The sequence below is a fragment of the Pyxicephalus adspersus genome, chromosome 5, assembly GCF_032062135.1.
Source record: "Pyxicephalus adspersus chromosome 5, UCB_Pads_2.0, whole genome shotgun sequence".
Classification (NCBI taxonomy): Eukaryota; Metazoa; Chordata; class Amphibia; order Anura; family Pyxicephalidae; genus Pyxicephalus; species Pyxicephalus adspersus.
Window position 1 is genome coordinate 45,381,863 of NC_092862.1, and position 27,154 is coordinate 45,409,016.

Consider the following 27,154-nt stretch of genomic DNA (forward strand, 5'->3'; position numbering starts at 1 on the left):
GTATGTAATGCTGTATCAGTTTGGTTGGTGGTGTAGAGTGTTTTGGAGACACACATAACTTTGACGCGGTGGGCGATATTCTTGGATAATTTAATGGATGCTTTAGCCAATAACAGTTATGAATTGCATGTTCATTCCGTATGTATCCTGAAATTATAACTTGTTCTGTTAAACTGATTTATTTTCTTCCAGATGTTATTTACTTGGTAACAAACTAGAAGCTCTTCTGGAATGTGATATTTAGCTAAATTTACAAGACTGTAAACTCCAAATTTCCCCAGGTAGTTTTTTTACTGAGAATATGAGCAGTCTTCAAATTTACAGGGTGAAAAGAATTTTCTATGTCAATTCGTGTTTATATATTCAGTTAAATAAATGTTAACATTTCTGACGATGATAACTGTGTATATCCCAAACGCTATGAATCTTTTAACCATATTGTATTTTTAATCCTGATCAATTCAATTTTTTTAGCTGACAGTTAAATATGTCCATGTACTGTATTGAATCAAAGCTCTGTCTAAGTCTATGATGGGCTGTAGTTTCCAAGTTTGAAACATGAAACAGTTTTTTATAGCGAGCTAGTAATTTTCCTTTATCATCCTCCCAGCCATTTCCTCCCACAAGCATTCAATGTTTCTTAAAACATAAGCCTTAGTTCTGAAGACCATTTTGTTCATACCAAAGCTTCAGTTATAGATCATTTTAATCTTTACCAGGAAACCGATTAAACAACAATATTATTTTTTAATTTTGTTTTATATAGTGCCAACATTTTCTGCAGCTTGAAATAAAAAGTATGGCATGCATATACAAATTAAATTACATGGAAACATGAACAATTAAATATAACAATAGCAAAAATACCACAGATCAAAAAAGACTAAAAGAAGAGATGGGTTTGAAAGGTAAAGGTTCACATAGATTGGCAAATGTCTCATGATGATTATGTGTAGTGGAATATCTGCCTATGAACCTATGAATGCCAATGCCTATGAGTATGAGCCTGCCAGAACACTTTGTGACTCACTGTCACATAAATTGCAACAGCCCAATGAACAGAGCTGGCACACGTGCAGAATTAATCTGATTTTCCAAGCTGATTGTTATGATGCCAAGATCAACAGCTAGAATCAGGTATTTTACTTTTTAAAAAGTTGACTGCTAATTTTTCTGAGACCTTCTTTGGGTCACTGAATGCACTGTTCTTGTGAAAGCCGATAGGATTGTACAGGAGGTAGAAGAACATAGGTCAGTCCACTTTTCAAAGCTCTAACACATATACTGGCTACATATGTTTTTAATATTATTAATCTCTCACCAAGACTTTTCATGAGGTCATTGAAGAATAATGCTACTCATCCTTTAAATGGCAGCCCTATAGCGTAAAATACTGGTTAAGGACTATTATTGGTCAGTATTAGCCAAGCATAGATCAATGTCTTATTTTCTGCGGAATTTAAAAGACAGCTCTATGCCTAATTTGCAGTTGTGGCCATAGCTTGCTATATGCAATGTGTTTGTTGATCATCTGTCGAGCCGTTGGGCCAGAACGAGTGGGGCTCATTGGACTGCATTTAATTTCTGCAGCTATGTTTTTTTTTTTTTTACTATATCTTGTTCTTTTGTTATTGCATTGTTATATTATACAATTGTATTGTTTGCTGTTTTTATTTACTTTGGAAACATCAATTCGAACCAGTCAATATTCATAAAAACTGTTACATATCATATCAATGATATAAAAACATAACACTAAAGCTCAAATCAAAGTTGTCCATTGCAATGCATGGCAAAGCATTATCCAAGACAACTTACCTCTAATACACCATATGCATTGATATCTGATTTTATTTTGTTTACATGTGCAATGCAAAAGAGTGGACAGTGAAAATTGTTCCTAAGATTTACTTTTACAAACTTTCCAACAAGTGACACATCCTGACGTGGCTGGGAAGGTGATACTAGTAACTGCAGTTTTGAATGCTGTCTCCCTGTGTTCCTTTTGACATCATTGACTTCAATACTATATCTGGTTTGAGTATACATTTGGATAATCATAGATAATGATATATGTGCCCATATTTGGAATAATAAAGAGATGGAGGTGCCTGGAGACCTCCTGGTACTGTCATCAGGAGATCAAACACTTTTCTAATACCATGCTTCCATGTATCGGATTTTACCCATAACTAACTTTTTTGCTGCACAATATGTCCTGGATGTCACTGTTTGAATGATGAAGTAAGTTAGATACTTCCTGTGGGTTTTCTTCACTTGAGTCTGTTGCCATATGTCCATCATATGCAGCCTCATAAACTTTTTGAGAATATAACATTGCACTTCATTTGTGGGAAGAACTTAACCCTCTAATGACAAGTTTAGTGTGGCCTGTAGGACTGTAGAGAGAAAACAGACCATCTGTCATACCTAAGATTCATCAGGTTCATTGGAAATAATGTTATGTACATGGCTTGATATGTAAAATAAATATATTAGCCATCTTTGAAACTCATATTATACCTTTATAAAGATAGGTAGCTTTTGTGGTGTAGCATTCTGCTATGCTTCAATATTTCAAGAAAATGGATAATAGACATCAAACATATGCACACAAATTAGGAGCCCCAATGTTTTTAATCATGCCTTATCAAAATGCAATTACATTAAAGGCACCTTGACTGGATCATGCTTAAGTCAACAGTATTTCATGCCATTTGTGTATATATTATGCCTAAAAAGCTAAAAGGCTTTCATAGTGTGTCATTCATAGTTCCTTGTGCAGACAAATGGGTTGGACCCCTATTTAAGGACCAGCGATATAGAATGTTACAAGAGCATAACAATAATATTGGGTTGTATTATGACAGTTTTCCATCTTTTCCCGCCACATTTGCATTGAGACTCCTTTATGGGTACACATTTTTTACTCTGTATTACCTTTTTTGAGAGGAGGTTTTATTATTTGTTTGAGAAAAATTAGATGTTACGGCTTTAAAAACCTACCCAGCAAATGCATCCCACCCTTTAGAAATGAGAAGTGTCCATGCAATAAGGGTATATTTTTTTGTAGCTCTAGTAAACAATTAAGAAAAAGGCCATGACCCCGGCATTTCATGAGTTGTGGGTGTGCCCGCAGCAAAACATAAGCACAGCCAAATGAAAATGTTACTTCCTCTTAAGTGTCAGTATAAAAGCCCTGCTAGATCTTGCTAAACAAATATGCAAATAAATGAGATATCTTACTTTAGCAAAGATAGTGGATACCCGGTCACATTTATAGTATTTTTATTATGAATTACTTTTACTTGTATTCATTTAGCAACAACATATTACACAGTGCTTTACAAAGTCCATTCACTAATTTTCCCTCACAATCTAATGTCCCTACCATAGTAAAATGTCATTAACACAGTCTAAGGCCAATTTTTGAGGGAAAGCCAATTAAACTAACTGCATGTTTTTGAGATGTGGGAGGACGCCTGAGTGCCCAGAGGAAACCCACACAAACACAGGGAGCAAAAGCTTTGTTTTCAATAATTTTATTAGGGAGGAAAGGCTTTGTAAGCTCTTTCACTGAGAAAGTGAGGGGAAACCAAAAATTGTAGAGGTATGCCCAGAACAATTGAGAAAATATCTTTCACTGTGGACACGTGTTCCGATATATAAGCCAACTATATAAGTGGAGAATTGCCCTGTAACATCTTGTATATCTGGGACAGGAAACAAATGGAAAATTCCCCAATGGTACAGTGACAATTTATGTAATATTGGTTACTATGCTCATTTATATCTTGAAAGCTTTTATTGCATGGCAATGCTGTGCTTTGTGTCTAGTCTTCACAACAATAATTGGACATCTGCCATATGTTTTTGTTTTGACACCTGGATCACATCTTTGATTTGTTTTCCTTAAATCAAAGGAAAAATAAAACTGTGGAGAAAAACAACAAAGTGTATCGTACTCTGACCGTGATCTGTAATGACTAGAAAAATATTATTATAGCAGCAAAATGCATTTGGATACCCGATGGATAAATAACAATAATACATAAATTTGATACATGTTAGGATATTTGGGTAATCTTTAGAAAGGAGATTTTCTGAGGAAGTATATATTAATTCGCAAACATGGGGAGTGAATAACGAGGGTTGAAAGTTTTGAAGATGAAGAAGATGAAAAGGATATACCGGTATGTGTTGCCCATCCTTTCCAATATGCTGGCAGCTGTAATTTCTGTAACAGAGGTTGCAAATATCAGGTAAGTGTTTCAAGGTAACATTTAGCATAACTGAGTTCAAAAATATACATTTATCTATTGTCTTTCCTACAGTCTGTTAGAAACCCATCAATTTTTATGATATCATGCTCATGTATATAACGAAACATGAAGTGAAGGGCAGAACATATGTCATATATCTATCTTACTTGACAGAGTTGATGCTATTTTGGAGTATAAAACTTCCCATAAAGCTCGAGCAAATATTCATGAGTTGTATTAGCATATTGTTTTCGTTCTCTATTTCTTTTTTGTATGACCATATTTTAACGTATGAAATGGTATATATCACAGCTGAATTATTCGATCAAATAGTGAGATATTGACTGAGTGATCGAATACCGAATTCAAACACCATTGAAGTCAATAGTGGGAGAATTTGGGTTATTTTTAGGGACTATAAGGGGCTGCAAGAGCAATCAGATTGCTCTTGCAGCCCATTACTAGTTGTATGTGTTCTTGGATAGAGTTTCTCTATCCAAGAACAAAGGGAGTCCTGTGTTCTTGGATAGAGAAACTCTATCCAGGAACACATACTACAGGACTGCAACAGTGATCCTGATTGCAGTTGCTAGTGGTATGTGTTCTTGGATAGAGTTTCTAGGGCACAGGGCACTAGATGTGATGATTGGGGAAACTTGTTTCCATTCAACCTCTAGTGCCTGGAGATCACCTGCAGACCAGCTGTGTCTGCAAAGTTCCCACGGTCATGTAACCGCGGGAACTGAACTGCAGACAAACTCTGCAGTTCCACTACGATCCCTGGGGCACTACAGAAATAATTAACCTGTAGTGGCCCGGGGATCCCACTCTCTTCCCGGTGATTGCAGCCTTGGTTGCAATCATTGATTAGCTCAGTGTGCAATCCCTGGGGCACTACAAGGTAGAAGATGCCCGGCTGGCAAGTATCTCTCACTCTGTAACGCACACAGTATTATGAAACATTTGTTACATTTTTCTCGAAGTGGATAACAGAAAAATGTAACAAATGTATCATAATATTACTGTTCTGGAAAGTGTGTTACAGAGTAGGCGATATCATGTCATTGTAGGATAGCCTGTAAAAAAAAATAGTTAAACACAAACACTCAATAAATTAATTTTTATTTTTTTTAACACATTTTTTTTTAATTCAAATTTTTACTGTTGAATTTCGTTTTTTTGGGTCAGGTCTACCCGAATTCGAACAGCCATTTTCTGGTCGAATATAAGAACAACACGAATTCGAACACCAACAGTAGTCAGCAAACACACACATACACATATTTACACTCATGTATTCTTATTGAACTGCTGCAGTATTTATTTTTGAATAAATACACAAGCTTTTTATGATACAGAAGAAGACAATCCTGTTCGTAATGCGCCCAAACATTATTTATAACAAAATTACTTTTTTTACACAGTCATATCTGTGCATGTAGAGGCCTTCTGATCTTTGAAATTATGTAACTGTATTCTAATTTTAATTTTCCTTTTTCAAATGTAAGCACCATGCATTATTATATTTAGGTAGCATAACCCATCCAGTAGTGAGGAAAGCAGAGTATTTCCATTGCAAAGCTTTCATTCTATTTATAAAATAGGGAATCAGACATTCCCTCAAACATTTCCTCATGGAAATATTCTAGGTCCATGTGGTAAATATTAGGCGTAATTGATTCCCACCAGGAAATGATTGAGGGAATGTCAGGTTGCCTGTTTTAAAAATAGATATGCCATCATTTCATGTAAATGGTACTTAAGTAAACTTGTGCTGTGCTTATGCAAATCAAGGCAACAAGTTAATGTAAAGCAACTGCAGTGTAACCTTATAAAATAATGGGGGTTATATTTACCTGTATTGTGCCCAAGACCTCAATTTTATTTTACTGGTAGATTCACTGTCACATGACCTGCAAGCTGCTTTTTAACAAACACATATCCAAAATTTTTGATGGGCAAGCATACCAATGTAATGTAAATTTTCATGTTACCAGTCTATCGCTTTTGTGTAACTAGGATCCTAATTCTTGTTCTTTCTCCTGTCTTGACCAATGATTACATTGATAAAGATATTGAAACATCAAAGCTTCTTGCCTTATTGATTTAATGAATACTTTTTTCAGCACTACATGGAATCTTTGAACTTGAAAGGATTATCAGCTAAAATAAATCTAAAATCATTTCATTAGGCTGACTTCAGGTGATTAAAGAGCTATCCTTTCTAAATATAAAACAGATGCATAGGGTACAATGTCAAAAAGAAAACCATCTGTACAAGCTGATAGATTGGTAATGTATAATAAATGCTCAATATAATAAAGGTAATAATAAATATTAAAAATACTTAATTGGGCATAAAATACAACATTTGGACTGTATTCTGTCAATTTTCATTAGGCATGCATGGTGGGTAAAACCCATTATGTCATCCTTTATTTCATATTAAATGCACCACTCTTTTAAAGTCTGACACAATTGATATGTGACTAGGGTCATGCTCTCTTTCTGATCACCTGGTCTTCATATTCCAGCATTTCCATGCCTGGTTCTGCTTGTCCTATCTTTTTCAGATCTTCCTCTTGAAGGGAGTACATTTTACACATGTCTCTTCCTTTTCACTAGAGCTTCATGAACACTCACAGTTCATCTATGACAACATAATAACACACAAAAACTGCAGGGAACTCCAAACTGGAATTGACTTTTCTTACCAGGGGAGCAGAGCAGATTAAGGTTTCTACTTTGATTTAATGCATTTTATGGTTTTTAGAGGTCACTGGAAAATGCCAAAGGACCATATCTCTGTACTATATCTCTGTAGAGAGAGAATTCAATGGGCCGGATAAAAAAGCCTGACGGGCCGTATATGGCCCGGGGTCCGTAGTTTGCCCATGCCTGCTTTAGTGGGTACTTTCTGTGACAAAAGCTCTACATAGCTGCAGGGTAAAGGCCTTGACAGAGTAGTAAAGTTAAAATGCCAGCTGAAACTTCCCCAACACACACTTATAATCTATGTACCCTTTATGAGCAATCTCATTTGCACACTTTTAAATATCCAAAGAAATCAACGAAGAAAGAAGTCTGTTGCATGCATCTATTATTAATATATTTTGTTACAATGTTACTGATCTGAGCATTTTATCATTACTTGTAAGTGTAGGGCTAACAGCCAAGCAATACTTTACACATATAAGCATTATATGTGCCCATTATTTTGTTCAGAAAATTTCCAACATTGCTTAATTACCAATTCTGGATCTTGTCCTTTTTACCAAATAAACAAAAACATTTCTTGCTCCATATGAATGTTTAGGTAAACAATATTCTCATCTGTAGTCAAGAAAAGCTAGGAAAAAGGCACATATGAGTTATAAGCCAAGGTACTTTCAGTCTATATATTTTTTTCCTTTTTATTTTTTTTGTAAAGCATAATAAAATTTGCAGCATTGCCCATCTCTGGACTTTTCTCTAATACTGGAAAGTAAAACTTTAATAAATATAGTTTAGAGATGAACCACAAAGATCCAGGGACCTGTTATCATTTGATAACTATCTAATCTCTTGGTAAACCACTATTAGGGATTAAAAAATTGGGTTATTGCTGGCATTTGTGTAGTTCCTAAGGACAGACTAATATGAAGCCATACCATTTACAAAAAAAACAAAACAAAATGCATGTTACTGTATATAACATTGCGGTAAGTTGAAACTCATTAGTAAATGAGACAAAATCTGTCAATTGGAAGACTGGCTTAAAAGCCGGACAAAGGTTCTAAACATTCCTTAGTGTTATAGGAAGTATACAGACAACAAAAAAATCTGATAAAGATTCAAATCCTTCTGCATTCTATCTAAAACAAAGGGCACAACATTTTCATTTCAGTATAGGCTGTGCAGCAAGATGATAGATTTGGTTTATTATTTATGTGGAAGGAATAAATCTGACTGCTTCATTGTAGGTTTGCTTTATTTAGATCTGTCTGTAATAATGTCTGCTAAAAGAAGAACATATTTCTCTAAACCACCACAAAGTCACTTTCTTATTTTTTTTTTCATAAAGGCCCAAATAATAATATATCTTCAGTGATGTCTTTGTAACATGATAGAAGTGGTTTTACTGGTGGTTCCTTTGTTTCTGATAGGTGTTACTTAGAACCTGAATTGTAGGAATGGTCTTTGATTTTTGTTGCTGCTCAGTTGTAAATGACCAGGGAATTAAAAAACCAAGTGTTCTATTTATATTCTTTTTATTTGTAGAATAAACCATGTTTTGATCTTTTTTTTTGTTTGGATTTACATAGTTACATAATAGGTTAGTTTGAAAAAAGACATAAGTCCATCATGTTCAACTACTAGGGAAGTAAACATATCCCAGATATAACACCCTATAAGACATAGTTGGTCTAGTAGAAGGCAAAAAAAAACAATTTTCTTCAATGGAAAAAAAATTCCTTCCTGATTCCATGAGGTATTCGGATGTTCCCTAGATCAACGGTCTGTTATCTTTACTTTAAAGCCTTAAAAGCCAGTTATTTGGTTCTAGAAATATCCAGCTTTTTCTATAGTAGTTGCTGAAACTACTCCCTGACCGAAGAGACCTTACAGTGAAAAAAATTGCTTCCTTATCTGGAACATAAACTTTTTTTCCTCCAGACGCAGAGTGCCCTTTTTTTCTTTGTAATGATCTCAAAGTGAATAGTTCAGAAAAAAGTGCTCTCTATGTGCAACCTTTATATATTTATAAAGGGTAATCATATCCCCCCTTAAACGTTTCTTTACCTATTAGTTTATTTAATGTAATACTTCAAATCTGGGGTGGTTCTGGCAGGTTCTATGTGCATCCATTGATGTCTTCTGGTCCTATTTCTGTGCCATCAAGGGCATTAGGCCATGATGAGTTCTTTGCTCTGTATTTTATTTGTTACTTAAAAAAAACCTCTCAGTGTAATTGATTTCCCGAGCAAACAGATTTGTTCTGCAGAACGAGTTGAAAGGAAAAACAACTATGTGAGTTGGAAGGGACCTCTTTGTTGGGTCTTTTAATGTTGTTGTCTATATAATGAAGAGTATATTCATGAGACTAGTACCCAGCTCATTGTGTTATTTTTTTATACTGTTTTTACCTATGTATTGCTTTTGCTGTTTCTATTGTAAATTTTAACAGTTGCAGTTATAAAATGTTATTGTGTTTTATTATGTTATATTTTGCTTTGATGCCTATAAAATTCAATTTCTTTGTATACATTCATTATTATTATTAATATTATTATTATTATTATTATTAATATTACAGAAGCACAGTTACAAGATGAATATCACCCTAATACAGCATAAACAGACCTGCAGGGTTGTTTCTTAGCTATGGCAGCTTAGACAAAATGCCATGGTGATGAATTGATGAGGGCCCAAGGTTTTCCACAGTGGATGAAAATGGGAGTTGTATGTCAATCCCATAACAATGGAACCTGTTTTTAATGGCGGTAGATGTTGAGGCTGTAATTAGCCCAGAGCAATGTATGCCTATAGGCAATATAATCTAACCACCTAAGGTGCACTTAAAGAGGAACTAAACTTGTTGGTAGGTTGGTGAGCTTATTCCATACATAGGAAGGAGCCATCTTTGCTATTGGCTCAACTGCTGACTTCCAAGAAGATGGTGATTCTCTTTGGTCATTTGATGGACACTGATGCTGGAAATCCTGTGTATGTGCAGGAGTTACATTGGGCCTGATTTATTAAAGCTCTGCAAGGCTGGCAAAGATACACTGTCATGAGTGAGCCTGGGTTATCCAGCAAACCTGAAATGGCTTTCCTAAAAGTCATTTGTTATGTGATAGCAAATGTTTTCAGTCCTGGACCAGATCCATTCTAGGTTTGCAAGATTACCTAGGTTAGTTGATGAAAGTGTATATTCTCCAGCCTTGGAGAGCTTTAATAAATGAGGCCCATTGTCTCTGGTGGCTGGCTTTGTGTGCAAAGGTTCTGAGCTTCACACTACATTCACCTTACAGTGTGGAGCTAAAACAAAAAGCCACAAAGAGCCAGGGCTTTTTTTTTATTTGCAGGTCTCTTTTGTCAAATACCTTTACCTGGTGACTTATTGTTTTTCGAGTTTAGGTTCGCTTTAAGCTGGTGGGTAGCCACCTCTAGTTTTCGGAGACACACTACTACCCTTAGCAATCTCGGCCATGGACTCCTTGCCCGGTTCTCTTATGGAACATTTCTCTACCTGTCTAGACTCTTCTGCAGGTGGATTCAGTGTCACTATGCCAGCAGGAAAAGGGGTGCCGCTTTGGTACACACTCCTGACTGACGCTTGCTGAGCTCAAAGTCTCATACAACTGCTAGGGAAGTAAAATTAGAGCCTGTGTTAGACATTCATGGTCTCACCTATGCAATGCCTAGGGAAGAGAAAGCAAATATTAAGTATGTTGAAATAGTGTTCATCATAAAACCTATGTACTACGATTATGTGGCACAGAATAAAAGGTCATAGGACCATGATGTGGTATTTGTCAGTGAGCCACTGCTACATCATGATCCTATAATATTTTTACATTGTTTGCCACATGATCTTATAACATTTGTTATTCAATCGTTAAAGCAATTCATAGCATTATTACAATATACATAATATTTTTCTTTAATCCTTCAATTCAATTTACTTATTTGGCAGTGTGTGGCTGCTTAATGTGTCTTGTTGACTTAGATAGAGGGGTAGGGATCATCGCAAGGGTGTGTCTTGCTAAGGGCAAAAAAGTTTTACAGAAATGGCCCCACCTTCATGACATGATTACCAAGTATTATTATAAATAAATCTGCAGATTTTTTATTACAACTTTTAACAATACAACAAACGTCAACTGGGCTAAAAAAACTTTTATATAAATATATATTTCTAGTTAGATTTACAAAATCCTAATCCTCTTTGTGTGTCCCAATGCATTTTCCAACCCAGATATTACCTTGAAATAGTAATGGTGACATAATCTGTGGTGGTGGGGAAGAGACCCAGGAGTTCCTTATAACAGACTACCTGCAGAAAACCTCAGGAGGAGGTGGCCTTAAAACCAAGGCCAGAGAGTGCCAGTGACAGGTCTTTGTTACAGGAAACTCGTGATATGAGGCAACATTTCAAAACTTAAAGCACAGACAGCACAGACCTTAAAGAAATGTACAAAGGTCTCAAGATTCAAGAAAGCTTACACATGCATCTGATTTTTGCTCAATGTTTGTCTATCTTGGTAAAGCTTATATGAGATTTTGGAGAGTGGGATTAGTTTTATAATAAATATGAATATGAGGTTTCACAGGCCAATACTTATTTCACCATCTTATATTTCATAGCTGCATCCTGCATGCATTGATGCTCAAATTCAGTTATAGTGAAGTTAATCTGCCTGCATGTACAAGAAAGCGTCTTTTCTAAGCAGAAGGATTACCAGCTCTGTATAGCTGGGAACTAATCACTATATAATATGTTAAACAGATTAACTAAGTCATCAGATAAACAGCAGTGTACAATTCTGGGCACTTCAGAGCATTGAAGTGGACATCTGACTGTCTTCTTTTTCTGCAAGAAAGATGTTAGTATGTTATATCATTTTACTTACTCTGTGATAGTGTTAGTGACATAAAGTGTATGTTTTTGCATCAGTGAAGTAATATTAGCTAGGTTTTTCCATTAGCATAAGAACACGCATTATCTACTTAGATCACTTTGTTATTACAAGCAAGTATTCAGAATTTGACTGTATACTCGTAAACTGTTTTTGTTCTTTTTATATAGACACACTTTAAAATGAGTTATGGTACTTAAAGGATGTTAGATACAACTGTCCAGGCATAGCACTGGCTTTTATTCAACACTTGTTTTCATTTACTTGAAAACCATGATCATAATGATGATTTTGGTTTGGAAAAAAAAACAAATACTTGAAATAAAGTGTTTATGCTGTAATAATTGAAATCTATCTATTTATCTATGTATTAACTGGAAGTGTTGTGTATATAGTAAACCATACATGTTCCAGTTTCCATTGCAAATCCAGGATTGATACCTAATTATTAGCAGTGTGCAATCGCCAGGATTTAACACATTCGGGTTTAACAAAATAATCACATCTTTTTCCTAAAAGAATACACAAGTTAACAGTTTAAAATATTTCCAGTATTTTCTGCTGTAATGCATGCAACAAACTAAATACAGTAGACACTTCAATGTTTTTTTTTTAAGGATTAAACAGTATATCATGAAGTTACAAAAGATCTAAACATAATTTAGAGAGCACATGTTTGCAAGGATCAGGATTGGATAATGATTCTGTGAGACAGTAACAAATCCAAAATTATCCCATGGTATACTCCAAGTATGACAAGTCATCTAGGTGTTAATTGAGAGATGAATCGATCATGGTGATAGAACTTCTGGGTTTACTGTGAAAAAGCTAACAATAAGTGAAATAGGTGCAAATGGTAGTAAAAATTGTACTTTTTTTCTCTGTGTTGAGACTTTATAGATTTTTAAAAAGTAGGCATTATAATTGCTTTTTGACGGTACACATTCATATCGATTTTATGTTTTTTGTTTTTTTTCTTTTGATTACCTTCTAACTACTGACTAAATACAAAATTCTAATAGCTTAATATGATCATACACATAAAATGTACCCCATAATGTGTTAAGTGTTTGTCCATGTTTAAACAATCAATATCCAAATCCAAAAGGGTGTGTTCTTTTGAAAATATGAGCACACTTTATTTATTTGACTAGATTTTAAGCAGAACTAGTGATAAAATGGCACATATGATGCAGTGTGTAATAGTAAGGCTATGTTCAGACTGCAATGTGGTTGAGGTGCAGTTGCCATTGCCTTGGGGGACACGATACAAGCCGCCTCTACCTGCAGCAACCCAAAAGAGAATGAATGGGGGCAGAGGTAAGCAGTTCAGTACAGTGTACAGTGATAGGTGTAAACATGTTTTAATAATACACCACATAACTTTTTTTCTGAATCCCCCATGTACCATGGTTTAATTTACTATGTTATTACCTGTTGATTCTGCCATTAGATCTGTTGATTTTCTGCTTGTTCCTTTGCTATTTTAAGCATCTGCCACATACCCACCTGACTTAGTGTTTTACTACACTAAGTAATACATATTTGTGGGAAATATATTGCTAGGTTATTTCTATAATCTATAAAGACTCAGAGAAATCCAGGACAGCATTCATTGGTCCAACGGCACTGCTTAAAGTACATTGTAAATTGTTTTAAAGGGCCAATATTCACATATCCCCAAGTTAAATTCTAACATTCCTCACCATTATTATAACAACACCACAAATAAAATTCTTGGCCAGTGGCAAAATTCCAATATATTTTCGTTAAATGAAAAACAGATCTACAGATTAGCCTCTAATGGGAGCACCGTATTCCACTGTAACCACTACATTCTACATAAACCATATATAATAACAAACTGTGCATAGAAACATGTTCCCACATGAATGGCTAAAACATTTAAACTACCTTGTAGCCTACACATGACCGGCTAAACATGGGCAGCACGGTGGCTCAGAGGAAACATGCCAGGACATCGTCTGCATGGAATTTGCAGGTTCTCCCCATGTTTGCGTGGGTTTACTCTGGGTACTCCGGTTTCCCACGTAATTGCCCTTAGACTGTGTTAATAACATATGACTATGGTAGTGACATTATACTGTGAGCCCCTTTGAGGGACAGCTAGTGACATGACTATAGACTTTATAAAGCGCTGCATAATATTTTGGCACTATATAAATACTGTGTAATAATACTAATAATTGAAAATCCAAGTTCAACGCCTCTGTTAAAAAATTAGTTGTAAACTCTGACCTAAAAAATTTTATATTTGCAGCAAATTATGGGTAAAATTGAAATCAGGCCAGGACTGGACAAGATTGCAACATTTGCCATTTAATTTTAATACTGAGGTGTAATGTAGACATAATATTTAAGTATGATTACTTTACCATGAATGCAACTACTGTACAGGGGAACAACTGACTATAAAAATGTTTTTGTTTTCCAGTGTTTGAAATGCATTTGGAATGCAGTTTATCAAAATCTCACTGACCATGAGCAGTACACATGGAAGGGCACAGGCTAAGCTTGACCTGCTTTGTGTTGAGCTGCATGTATATGACACAACATGTTCATTGAATTGCAAACAAATCGGGTCAAACAAATCCCTTCCTTGTCAAACAATGCATTGCCATTTAAATGCATTCATTTGTGTTTCAAAAGCAAAAGTGAGATTTTAAAAGAACATACGTCAACCTGATCTCTAAGGTTATGTTAAATAAAAATACAATACTATCACTAATAATTTTAAACCATAACTAGCTAACACAATGTGTTTTGATTTCCAGGAGGAACATACCATACTTTTTTGGACTTACAACATTTCTGCTCTGTTTGAAACACCCCCAGACTGCACCAGTGTCACCAACATTAGAAGAAGGTGCCTTAGGCAAGAAGCTGAAAGGTAATTTTATCAAAGATTCATTACTATGTATATTTTACATAAATCAAAGCTAAAACAATGTTTCTTGGGCTATGTATACACGTCAGATGATTCTCTTCCCATAATCACCCAAGTGATAGTATTAGATGAGAATCTGATGTGTGCACAGTGTTCATCATTCCGTCCTGGCGGATCCACCAACGACAAACGATTGAAATGGAAGTGAAGGGGAGAGAGAGCAGCGTGGTGTCGCTCTGTCATTCTCCCCTCTCCATAGAGCAGTAAGGCGCTGTATGTACAGAACTCATCAGTCTTTTGTTGTTGGAAAGGATTATTCCACACGACAATCATTGAACGTGCGTACGTAGCCCAAGTCTGGGAACAAGAAGTAAATCAATGGAAGTAACTTATTTATCAAAAGACACAATAGATACCTGTGCATTATAAATTTGGAAACTTTCTACTGTGATAAGCTAAATTAGCATTTTTGCTTATTTTGTCAATCTGGCCAATCTGGCTGCACTTCAGAGTCCCAAATTCTGCACACCTTTTTTTTACAGGTGGGGGAAAATGGCAATATAGTGTTATATATATTAGTGAAATACAAACTGGTTATTTTTAGAACCCTTTTAACAGGTTCTTGAATTTTACATTGTGCCCTGTTCATTTTTATTTGCTGATAATGAAAAAGTCATATGTTCCTTGCAGAGATGAGTAGCATGATAAAGAGAGCCTATATTTGTTTTAAAGATTGTAAGACAGACACCTAAAGGTATTATGATGACTACTTTTATCACTTGCATAGCACAGAGGGATCCCAAAGCTTGGAAAGCTGTTTTTGTATTCACCAACCTGCTTCTATTTTTACTTATTCTGTCCTTTCACCTCTGACTCTTGCACCATACTACAGAAAAAAAATTGCTCTTCAACACCAAAATGATCCAATAGTGAGGAAAGTGGGGGTAGCCAGCAACCTTGAAACACCAAAAGTTTTAAGTGTTGATGGGTGCTATATAGGCAATAATGCGGGCATCAGAAAATTTATGTTATGATATACGCAGCATATTATGGATACACAGCATAAAATATCAAGCATAATTAACACTTGTTCACATTTATGGGCAGAGTTAATGTATGTCTGTTCACAACAGCTGCTGTTTCATGTAATGACTAAATTTAACTTGTTAGTTTGTGTTTTCAGCATGTATTATGTTTATTTTATTGTTTCAGAGAACATTTTAAGTGTGTGTTATTTATGTTATTTATATATATATATTTTAGGTTCCAAAATAGAAATTTCTGAAGGAATGCATTCTTTTCTTTTTTTGTAAATCACGGTGGCTCTGAACAGCCAAACACAAATATGAATTTTCTTTTGGTTGTCACATTATTTGCTTGCAGTAAAAAAGCATGTGTTAAAGCACAGGCGTATAAACAGATGTGAATATATATGTATGACTATTTGTTTTGTAAGCGATATTCAGGACTAAATTGGTGTCCAGTAGCTTTTTAAATGAACAAATATATGCACCAAAATCCTAAGAGAATACTTTTTTTCTTAGTCTAAAATATATCTATTTTAAAGGGCCATATATGAATCCAAACATTTTTTTTTACCAACCGCTCCATGAGGATTAGATAAATCAAATTACAACATAAGAGAAGACTCATTAGTGTTTATGATCAAATTATGTAATTTTTAATGCATTACGGTACATATTATTCTGTTAATCCTGTAAACCGCATATGTTTTTAAATGCATTTCATGTTTTACCTACCTTAGTATTTTTTTGGTATAAGATTCTTGTTCAATTGTTTTGGGATGTAACTTTTGTGACTCATTTTATTGTTTTCATCACTGTTCAAAGTGTCATTGTAATTGTGCTAGTTCAGTAGCTTACACCACTTCTATATAATATTTAAAAAAATTGTTATTCAGTAAAATATGATAGATACTTTAACAGTGACAACATATGCTTCTTCCACTTGACTTACCATTGTGGTGGGTAAATACAACACTCAATGGTACATGACAAAGTACTATGACATTAGTCATAACAAACTGAATATTTCATCACATACCACATTTTTGGATCCCTGATACATGGTTATCTTTACAGCAGGAGAACTGTAACTAAAATTGCTGAAACCCCTCCACCAAAGACATTGGACCTGATTTATTAAAGCTCTCCAAGGCTGGGGAGCATACACTTTCATCAGTGAAGCTGGCTGATCCAGTAAATCTGGAATGGATTTATTTATAGCCATTTGCCGTTTTTAATCCCGGACCAGATCCATTTTAGGTTTGCTGGATCACCCTGCTTAACTGATAAAAGTGTATACTCTCCAGCCTTGGAGAGCTTTATTAAATCAGGCCCATTGTTTCCACACTTAGAGGAAGTCGCTACATATGTTATAAAGATCATTCATAGATATACACCCATGAACAATTCCTATTCATGAATATTATTATAATATGAATATTATGAATATATTCTTCAATGCTGAAACAATAGTCAAAAGAATGCTACACTCTGCACAATTCATGTGATAGAGGTAAGAGATGGAGAATAGATTGTTTATCTCAATTATTCCGTTAAAATGTTAACGTAGATCATTTTTTAATCATTTTAATTATGCAGTTTCCCGTAAAAATATTACTCCATGGCATCTTTATAAAGGTCTTTGTTAGGTACTTAATGCTACAGGGTAACAGTTGTCTTCTAAAGGCGTTTTTGCTTTGTTGGTCTGTCATATGAGATTATAAGTAGCCATGCCAAAATATAACATTTGTATTTACTATCAGTAGAGTAGCAAAGTTCCAGAAAAAATATTTGCATTTGGTGTAGGAGCAAGTAGACAAGACACTGTTGGGGGGGATCAATGCTACAGAGGATGTTTATCATACAAAGGGCTTTAACAAACTAACTGCAGGTATGGCTTAGGTTATCTTAAATAAGTTTAAAATATGTTTTCCTGAGCTTCCTTGCATTTTCTTTCCTATCCCAAGTTATTTTCTAGAGTTGTTTAAGGCTTCAGGTCAAATGCCAATGTTTTACTAGGCACGATTCCTCGGGCTATCTCTAAAGTCTGTAGACAAGCCACCACTGAGCCCTGTGAGACTATTTGTGCCATCTTTTGGGGGACAAGTATGTACCGATGTGCTGAATATCCCACAGGGCAGACAGGCTCATAGTGGCAATGAGGGCTATAGCAAAAGTCCAAATCATTTAGGAGCAGCAGGTTAGAGAACAAAGCTGATGTCATACAAAGAAAAATGATAAACCAGGTGAGCAATCAAAAGGGCAGATAAAGCTGCAGGTCAAAAAACAGGGAAAAGTTGGTCTAGGCAGCAAACAATTAGAGGGTCAGGTGAAGCAAAGGTAAGCAACAAATATCAGACAATAAAACACATACAGCAGGACAGGAACTGAATGCTAACATGGGCAGTTAGTATTTGGTCTGAGCTTGACTAAATACTAAAAGTCTAGGTGGAGATTGTGAGTGTGTTAAATCAATCACCAGGTAAGTTTTGGTGATGCCCATACCGCCCATCTCCCAGTGTAAAGACATAACAGGCAGAAGCAAGGTAAAGATAGCTACTTGCTGGAGAACTACAGGTAACAGCAAGGCTGCAAAAATCAGGGGTGCACACAACATTTTAGCTGGACGTGCCCCTCTAGGGTAGGTAACATAGCGCCGACAAAGACTAAGAAAAGTGTGTCTATGCACCCCATGATTGAAGGTGCCAGAAGGCAGGATGGCAGTTCACCGTAAGATTGTACAGAGGGGTAAGTCCCAAAAAGACAAACACAAAGTAGGCTGGAATCAACCCCAATGAATTAGGTGAAAACCCATAAAAACCTAGTAATGACTTTTTAAGTCCAGGCAGATGGCAATAATTTCCATATATAATTATTCAGCTTCATGTGATTAAACTGCCTTATGTGTGTGATTTTATATGTCATGATTTCAGATATGTTTTAATAATGTATTACAATTAGAATTTATGATGTATCCTCTTAGGGTAGGAGTTAGTAACACCAGTTTTATGCAGACTTTTTTTTTATTCGTAAATGTTATTTTTAAATGATTGTTTCCTTCAGCCCTTTCAAAACTCGGAGAAGACTATGTGGCAGATGAAGTAAAGAAAGCCTTGTTGGGAATAAAAGAAATGAAGAAAACTATAGAAATAAATGAGGAACAACATGAGCATATACTAAAATCCCTCAAGAAAACAAAAGAAGAGAAGGAGGTAAAATATATTTAACAAGATAATTATATGTGGATGTCCTATTAAGAGATTTTTTTTTTATTGAATTTCCCCGGTCAACATAAACAAGAAGATACGAAGAAGGTGGTAACTTCTTTCAACACTCAAACATATAAAGTATATCGCGTCAGTAAAAGAGACAATCTTGTTTGATTATGTCTTTTCACTGAACTGTATTATGTGTTGTATAAGTCCAGTTGAGCTCTATCTAGAGATTATACAGGTAGTCCTCGGGTTAAGGACATCCCACATACAGACAACTCCTAGATATAAACGGGGCTTCCCTGCTCGCTCCTGTGCAAGATGGAGGCTTGGAGGGGGCAGTTTGCATGAGAAGAAATCTTTTGCTAAACACAGCTGAGGTTCTCTGCAGTTTTCTTTTGCATATCTATACACAGCTTGCTTCAAAAACTACAGAATGTCTGTTTTTGTGTTTGTGAATAACTCACAGTGAGGATTTTATACAGTAACTGACACCATGCTGCCTAATATTATGTTAAGACAAACATCTGTCCTAATTGCATTTATTAAAATAATGTACCTGTTCTGAGTTACATACAAATTCAACTTAAGAACAAACCTACAGCCCCTCTCTCGTATGTAACTCGGGAACTACCTGTATTGTTTGATTCACACTTTTTATCATAAATACATGTAAAATTGAAAAAAAAACTCCCTCACTACATTCTTTAATTCTACATACTGTCCATTGGAGGGTTTGGCAAAGTGATATACTAAAATGGGAAATCCTGAGCCTTTTCTACAAATAGTTATATGTAAAGGATAACTTTAATGCAATTGATCTCAGATTCAGATATAATGAGTACTCTATCTACAGTAGGCCGCCCCGTTGCTCTTTTAAAAGTCAGGAAAAATGTTGCATGTGTGGGCTCTAGAGTGAAATGTGAGCTTGAAAGGAACAAAAGCTTATAAGGAGTAAGAACAACTTGCCTGTAATTAGTAAAACATTGAGATAATAGACTTTATTATCTGGAATTTGTATCAATAACACGAACAACTGAAATTTCTTTCTTAACATGCCATGCAGTCCAATATATATACACAGTTAATGACTGAGTAACCCCTGATCCTAGCAAGATTTTCACTTATTTGTATGTAAATGTCAGAGGAAATGGAATGTTTATTCACTTGCTGACATTGCAATCATGAGCTTTCTTCTACCAGGCCGCACTTGAGTCTTTCAACATGGTTTTCTTGGAACCGATTCTATTTAAATAGGTAACACAGCGGACTGCTTTAAACTTTCACAGTATGAATATAGTTCCAGAGCAGACGTTTAAAGTAAACAGCCATTGAACAGGAACATTCCCAGTGGGATTGTACAAAATAAAAACAATCAATTAAATATACTGTCCTCATGATCCACTTTACTTTTTATGTATCCACTACATCTGTTCCCTTCAGAAGACAGCTTATGGTTCCCTGCATGTCTCTGATGGCCTCATCCTGAGCAGCCTTGAGGAATGAAAAGTATGTTTAAATTCTATTTCAACACTGATGAGAAAAATGAGGGCAAATAAAATGTAAATGAAAATGTTGGTTATAGAAAACATTTGGAAATTCAATTTGGCTCAAATTTTATGTACCAAGTACATGAACCATGGATGCGCATGAAAAATTCAGTGTTTGCATCACTCAGAAATTTATTCAATACAGAGTTTAGTATTCTAAATGAAATTTGGATTGGCAGAAGAGAAATCAAAGTTAAAATAGAGGGTTATGGGTTGCCCTCAAATATCTTAGTTTCACAAAACACTCCGTTCCTTTTTAATATTGTTTTTTTCACCTGTATGAACAACCTAGTTGTAACAGCAAGCACTGCAAGATACCTTCAAGTTCCTCTTAGATTCCCAGAATGTTTTAGAGACACCCTTATTAGAGATAAAGATATCAGGAGAGACTGCAGGAAGAAAATGTATACAATTTTAGAAAACGATGGAAAAACCTGGAAATACCAGAAAACTTTAAATATATTAAGTAAAGCTACGTACACACTTCCAATTATTATCGTCGGAAAACGAACGACGAACGTTCCTGCACGATATACACGAACGATCGTATAGCACCGATCCTGCACATAGAGATAACGACACGATCGTTCGTAGATATTGTACACACAATAGATACGATCGTTTAAGCGATAGAGGAACTATGTGCACGACAGGAAAGTAAACGGACGTTCGTTCATCACGCATGCTCTGACCATGGACGATCAACGAACGACCGTACACACGAACGATGTTCAACGATCGTCGTCCAATCCGATCCGCCGGTCCGGTCGTTCGTTTCCAGCGACTTTCCTCGTTCGTCGGCGTCGTTGGTTACTTTTTTACGAACGATTTTTTGCCCAATCGATCGTTCGTCGTTCGATTGGAACGATAAAAATTGGAAGTGTGTACGCACCTTAAGACTCTTGAGGTCAGAATTTTCAATAGGAGGTGAAGGTCATGCACATGAGGGCATGGGGCCTGAGTTTTTTTTAGCTCTCTAATGCTGTAGAGGATACACTTTAACCTCCCTAGTGGTTCATTTCTGTCCAGTTTTATATGTCTAAAAGCGGTACATTGTTTTTCATAAATATATAATATAATAAAGTTTAATAAAGTATAATAAAGTTTGAAACACAAAATCATGTAAAAATAATAAATTAAATAAATTAAAAAATCTATATATTTAAAAATTAAAAAAAAATACATATTATACTCATACTATTATTTATACTGTATAATAAATGTTCTTAAAAACAATGTACTGATTTTACACATATAAATGCAATGTATTGCATTCAATACAGATATTTTGCATTGAATGCAATACAAATGGTTTTTGAATTTCCCGCCCTGCCCCCCCGGCAAAGTACACACGCGCACCGATGTCACCGGGAACTCTCCGGTGACTCATCGGGTGCAGAAGCACCCGGGGGAAAAAGAAAGAACACAGAGATCGCGGCAATGAACGGCGCGGGGCACCGGCGGATAAGGTAAGGCTGTATTTACTATTACCTTTCTATAGGTTAACCCCGAGTGTCACTCAGGGTAGAAAAAAGTTGCCAAAAGCAGTAACCCCGAGCTGCTTTTAGCAACTTTTTTCTACTCTGAGTCACACACGGGTTACCGCTAGGGAGGTTAATCAGTGAACCTGTGTGATGCAGCAAACCTGGAATGGATTTCTTCAAAGGTATTTGCTAACAACTGCTTTGAATTCTGGACCAGATCCATTCTGGGTTTGCTGAATCATCCAGCGTCACTGATGAAAGTGTATCTCCTACAGCCTTGGGGAGCTTTAATAAATCAGCCCCATGACCTCAATCGAGCAAGAGAAAAGTTCACAACTTATCATATTTTTAAAATGAGTATCTGATGCTTGGAACAAACATCCAGCAGAGCAGATAAGACATTCAACAACAAGTTTTAACAGACTATAGACAATAAAGATTTATACTTTGACAACCCTGTTTAAAAAAAAAAGCCAATTACCTAAAAAAAAAAAAAAACAGGCCAATTCAATGGGCCACATGATAATCTATGTTTTTATGTGCTGTACCCACATACTGTAGACCTCACCTTTTCTGACTGAGAAAACCCCCACAAACATCAACCCAGAAAAGGGTCTACAATATGTGGATACTGCACCTGGGGACTTCCTGAAAACTCTTTAAATATTAAAATATTTTGTGTAGGCACTCTTTGGTGCCCTTAATTTATACAGCACGTGACAAAGTAACTAACTTAAAATGTGCTGGAAAAGGCATCATACACTACCAAACTGAAATTATTTCCACTACATCAGTCCTACCATTGACATAGGTTACTCACACAGATTTTACCAGCAATGATAACACTTACAATTCACCCAAACTTCTAACAAGTCCAACATTATTATTACACAGTATTTATATAGCGCCATCATATTACACAGCACTGTACAAAGTCCATAGTCGTGACACTAACCCCTTAAAAGAGCTCACAATCTAATGTCCCTACCATAGTCATATGTCATTAATGTAGTCTAAGGTTAATTTTGGGGAAAAGACAATTAACCTCACTGCATGTTTTTGGGATGTGGGATGAAACCAGAGTACCCGGAGGAAACTCACGCACGGGGAGAATCTGCAAACTCCATACAGATAGTGTCCTGGCCGAGATTAGAACCTTGGACCCAGTGCTGCAAAGGAGTGCTAACCACTGAGCTACCGTGCTGCCATCAAAACAAAAAAAACTGTTTCTTTTTTTACACATTAATACAATGTTACCTTTATTATAACTCTAATTGATAGTAAATCATGTTCTAATTATTATGACAAATATTTGTACAGGAAGCTGTCAGGCTCTTTCAGGACATCGATGAAAAGCTGAGTGAAGTAGAAATGCAATGCAAACAATTGCTGAAAACTCAGTGGGATGGATGTCAAGTTTGCCTTGAAAGGTCCTGCATAACATTCTATACAAACAGCTGCTCTCAGCAGGGTCTACAGGCATCTAATGTTAAGGTAAAATATTTTGATAAACTTGTTATCTTCAGGACTGTTTATTTAGCCGTAGCCATTTAGGAATTCCTGTGCTAAAGCAAAAATAGTGCTAACTGTAGGAACAAAGAAAATATGCTTATTCCACTAGTTTAAACTTTCATGATGTCAGTTTTTTCAGACATAAACAATCAGATATTGAGCATTTGCATGCAAATTTCACTTACAGTGAAACGCTAGGTTAATTTTTTTAAGAATTGATGTATAAACAAAAAGTCCCTGTAATAAATTGTGTGGATTGCTTTTTTGTACAGCACAATAAATACATTTCCCCCTTCTGCATAGTACAGCTGCCAGTGGCTCTAGATATGAAAGCATATAGGGAAAAATTGTACATTCATAGACATGTGTGGAAAAATGCAAACAATTCTGCAGGCCTTGGAGCAAGATCTAAGTAAGTATAGGGATTGGGGGGGGGGGGTCACATATTTAGAGAGATTGGGGCAAAAGTGTAAGAAAACTTTGTGAGAAATGCCAACATGACACTGATGCCCCCTTGAAACATAATTTATAACTACCTGGGTGGATAGAGGCTAGAAACAAGTATAAATGGATGTTAGTGGAGAATATTCTACATATGGCTGCTTTTAGTACTTTGGGTAAAAACTGTGTATGTTGTTTATGATACATGGTTTAAGGAGTTTAGAAATTGAACGTTAAGAGTGATACATAAAGCATATGACATTTCTAAAGGACAATTTAGAAAAACAGGTAATCAGGTAGAATACATTTTTACAGCTGTTACTTAAATGATATATTCTTTTTGAATAGGACCATGGACTTTTAAAAGAGTGGCCACCATTGAGTCTCAACACTGAAAGCATTGAAGAAAAATATACAAGTGAATATTATATGGCTGCCCAAATGAGCCAGGCTGAGGGCATGTTTAGCAAGCTCATGGCTGATGTGGGTCTTATATTCAATAAAAGCATTGTACTTTTTACGAACTTCCAGAAAACATTTGATGAGTCATTTCAGAAACTTTTTCTATCAGATGTTAAAGACCCAGAGACCAACACCACTGTGTCTGGGAGGGACCCTGTCATCATTTCCAACAATTTTGAACACTGGGAATTTTCTAGCTTGTTTCAAGGTTTATATGAATTTGGTCAAACTGTTTTTGTGGTCATGAGCGACATTCTTGTGATGATGTACAAGAACCTCAACAGTGATTCCGAGGATATTTATATACCAATGCAAGGTAGGACAATATAACTAATCTTTTATTATTTTATTCAAATTCAGATGTATCAGAGGCTCTCTGGACATGTATTAAGAGGTTCAAATGAATGTACAACTTCTTGTTTCCTAAGGGTTGGTAAACTGACAATAACAATTCCCACACTTTGAAAAGTCTAAGGACTCTGGCTTCCTAATCTAGAGAGGTGTCTAACTAGTCCATCAAAACAATTACCAATTCCTCCCTAAAGAGTCCTAGGGTGGGAGGTTTAGGATATATCTATTTGTGCAGTATAGTTTTCTTGGCTACCCAGGAAAAAAATAAAATACATTTTCTTCTTTCCCATGTAACATCTTTTCCTTTCATGTAAATCCACACAAAACTGTTAGTCAAATGAGAAATTAAATCAGAATAATAGGAATTACTAGGGTGGAAAAGCTTGATGGGATTGAAGGCCCATGTACTATTTTGACACTTACATCAGTGAAGCTGGTTGATCCAGCAAACCTGGAATGGATTACCTAAAAGTCATTTGTTATTAGTTAGCAAATGTTTTCATTCCAGATGTGTTCCAGGTTTGCTGGATCATCCAGCTTCACTGATAAAAGTGTATCCTCTCCAGCCTTAAAGAGCTTTAATAAATCAGGCCCATTGTTTTTAATACAAGCAAACCATCACATTTACCTAGAGCTGCATGTAAAGAATGTATATATAAAATGTAACCATAATCATGTAGACATTTTGGTAATGAGAAAGCCTTTTAACAATAGTCAACTTGCTTGTTCTCCATAATCATAAACGTGGATATTATACAAGGCTCAATCAATATCAGACCCAATTTTTATTTCTACTCTTGTCCTTTCTAATGGCCTGAAATCTTCAATATAGTAATAAAATTTACATAGAGATCACAATTTTATTTGTAAATTTGTTCAGTTAAAACGTTATTATTCCCACTGCCTGCACTAAAAATTTCTTCTTTTATCCTCTGCAACTTGTAATGATATGGTGAACCAACAAGAACCAGAGGAGTAATCATCTTACAAACATTGGCAAAATAATACATTTTAGCTAGATTTAGATCTGGAATCATACTTAGTCATGGTTTAAATAAGCAACCTCAATAAAAGTTTCCTTTTTTAAATGCCTTAGTTTACTCATGATACATATGATAAATTAATTAACTAAAATAGTAAATGTTTACTACTTCATTTGAAAGCAGTTAGACAATTTCTCAGGTAGAGAAGTCCTTTTTTAAAGGTTGACAAAACATTTACAGCTTTATTTACTTAGCCTGTGGTAAAATACAGTATGATGGGCACACTAAATTTAACAGTAAGAATATTTTTGACATTAGGTATATAACACAGTAAAAGCCATTTTCCTATTGGTTACACTTTGCACATTCATTTTGCCTTACTAATAATGTATGTGAATATAAAAATTCCATATAGATCTGATTAATTTTTTTAGAGGCTCCTGTCTATTTGAAATCCACACCAAGCAATACAAAATGCAACAAACTCCAGAATGTTACAGCATGTCTGCTGCTTCAAGAAAGGTGTCAGCTATGTTTTGAATCTGTGACAAAAGGTACAGTCTATACTAAAAAGTCAGCATAAGTATATGTGTTCTGTTTTTCAGCATGAATATTATAAAGCTAGAAAGATTTGGAATTGTATACTGATACAAAATGTGTACAGTTGTGTACGTGAACATCTTTCTTACACATTTCTTACACATGTTCTAATTTAGTTTACATAATTCACTTCGTACAGCTGTACAACCCACAAATAAGGCTGGGCTCAGACAAGCAGTTCTCAGAAACATTTTAGAATGTTTCTGCTGGTGGTGGTTAAAACAGTTAACATTGAATTAAATGGGTCCAATTTTTAGGCTTTGACAGGTGGTGCACATTTTTTTTATTTTGGACAGCACATGTATTGTTCAGGAGAAGTTTGCGCCCCTGCTGCCTCCATAGGCTTGAATTGGTGTCACTTTTGCAGTTTTAATACAAAAAAAGGGAAAGGAATTGCTCTGTTGGGTATTTTGTAGCTGCTTGCACACAACTTTAAAAGCCTAGCAGTGGTAGACTGTTACCACCCCTGGGTGCCTTCAGTTTGATAATACACTAGGTGCCTTGGGGCAGTAAATGCTGGTAAATTACCATTAGTCTGAACAAAGCCTAAGGGTGCATTATGAACTCACATATTGTTAATTATATTTTACTAGTATTCGTTTTAATACTAGTATTACATGTTAATACTAGAATTAATTTTGGGAAAGGTACCTCAATGTTATTTAAAAACATTTTTGAGACAAGTCCCTATGCGGCCAGCAGCATGTGATCTCCATATTTATGTACAGCTGAATAGAATTAC

The 27,154-nt window shown here is 35.5% G+C and overlaps 1 protein-coding gene across 8 annotated transcripts in view; it reads left to right on the forward strand.

Annotated features, from left to right (window-relative positions):
• Positions 1 to 27,154, forward strand: part of CLUL1 (clusterin like 1) — a 50,731-nt gene that overhangs the window by 18,240 nt on the left and 5,337 nt on the right. For 7 of the 8 annotated variants that reach the window (XM_072411349.1, XM_072411345.1, XM_072411352.1 and 4 more), the window contains 5 exons: positions 14,680 to 14,795; positions 18,881 to 19,029; positions 23,384 to 23,557; positions 24,365 to 24,794; positions 26,247 to 26,366. In XM_072411349.1, coding sequence (XP_072267450.1) covers positions 14,680 to 14,795; positions 18,881 to 19,029; positions 23,384 to 23,557; positions 24,365 to 24,794; positions 26,247 to 26,366 — 989 coding nt within the window. Of the gene's footprint in view, positions 1 to 11,748; positions 11,852 to 14,679; positions 14,796 to 18,880; positions 19,030 to 23,383; positions 23,558 to 24,364; positions 24,795 to 26,246; positions 26,367 to 27,154 lie in introns of those variants that run through there. The other variant, XM_072411351.1, reaches the window with a different exon arrangement.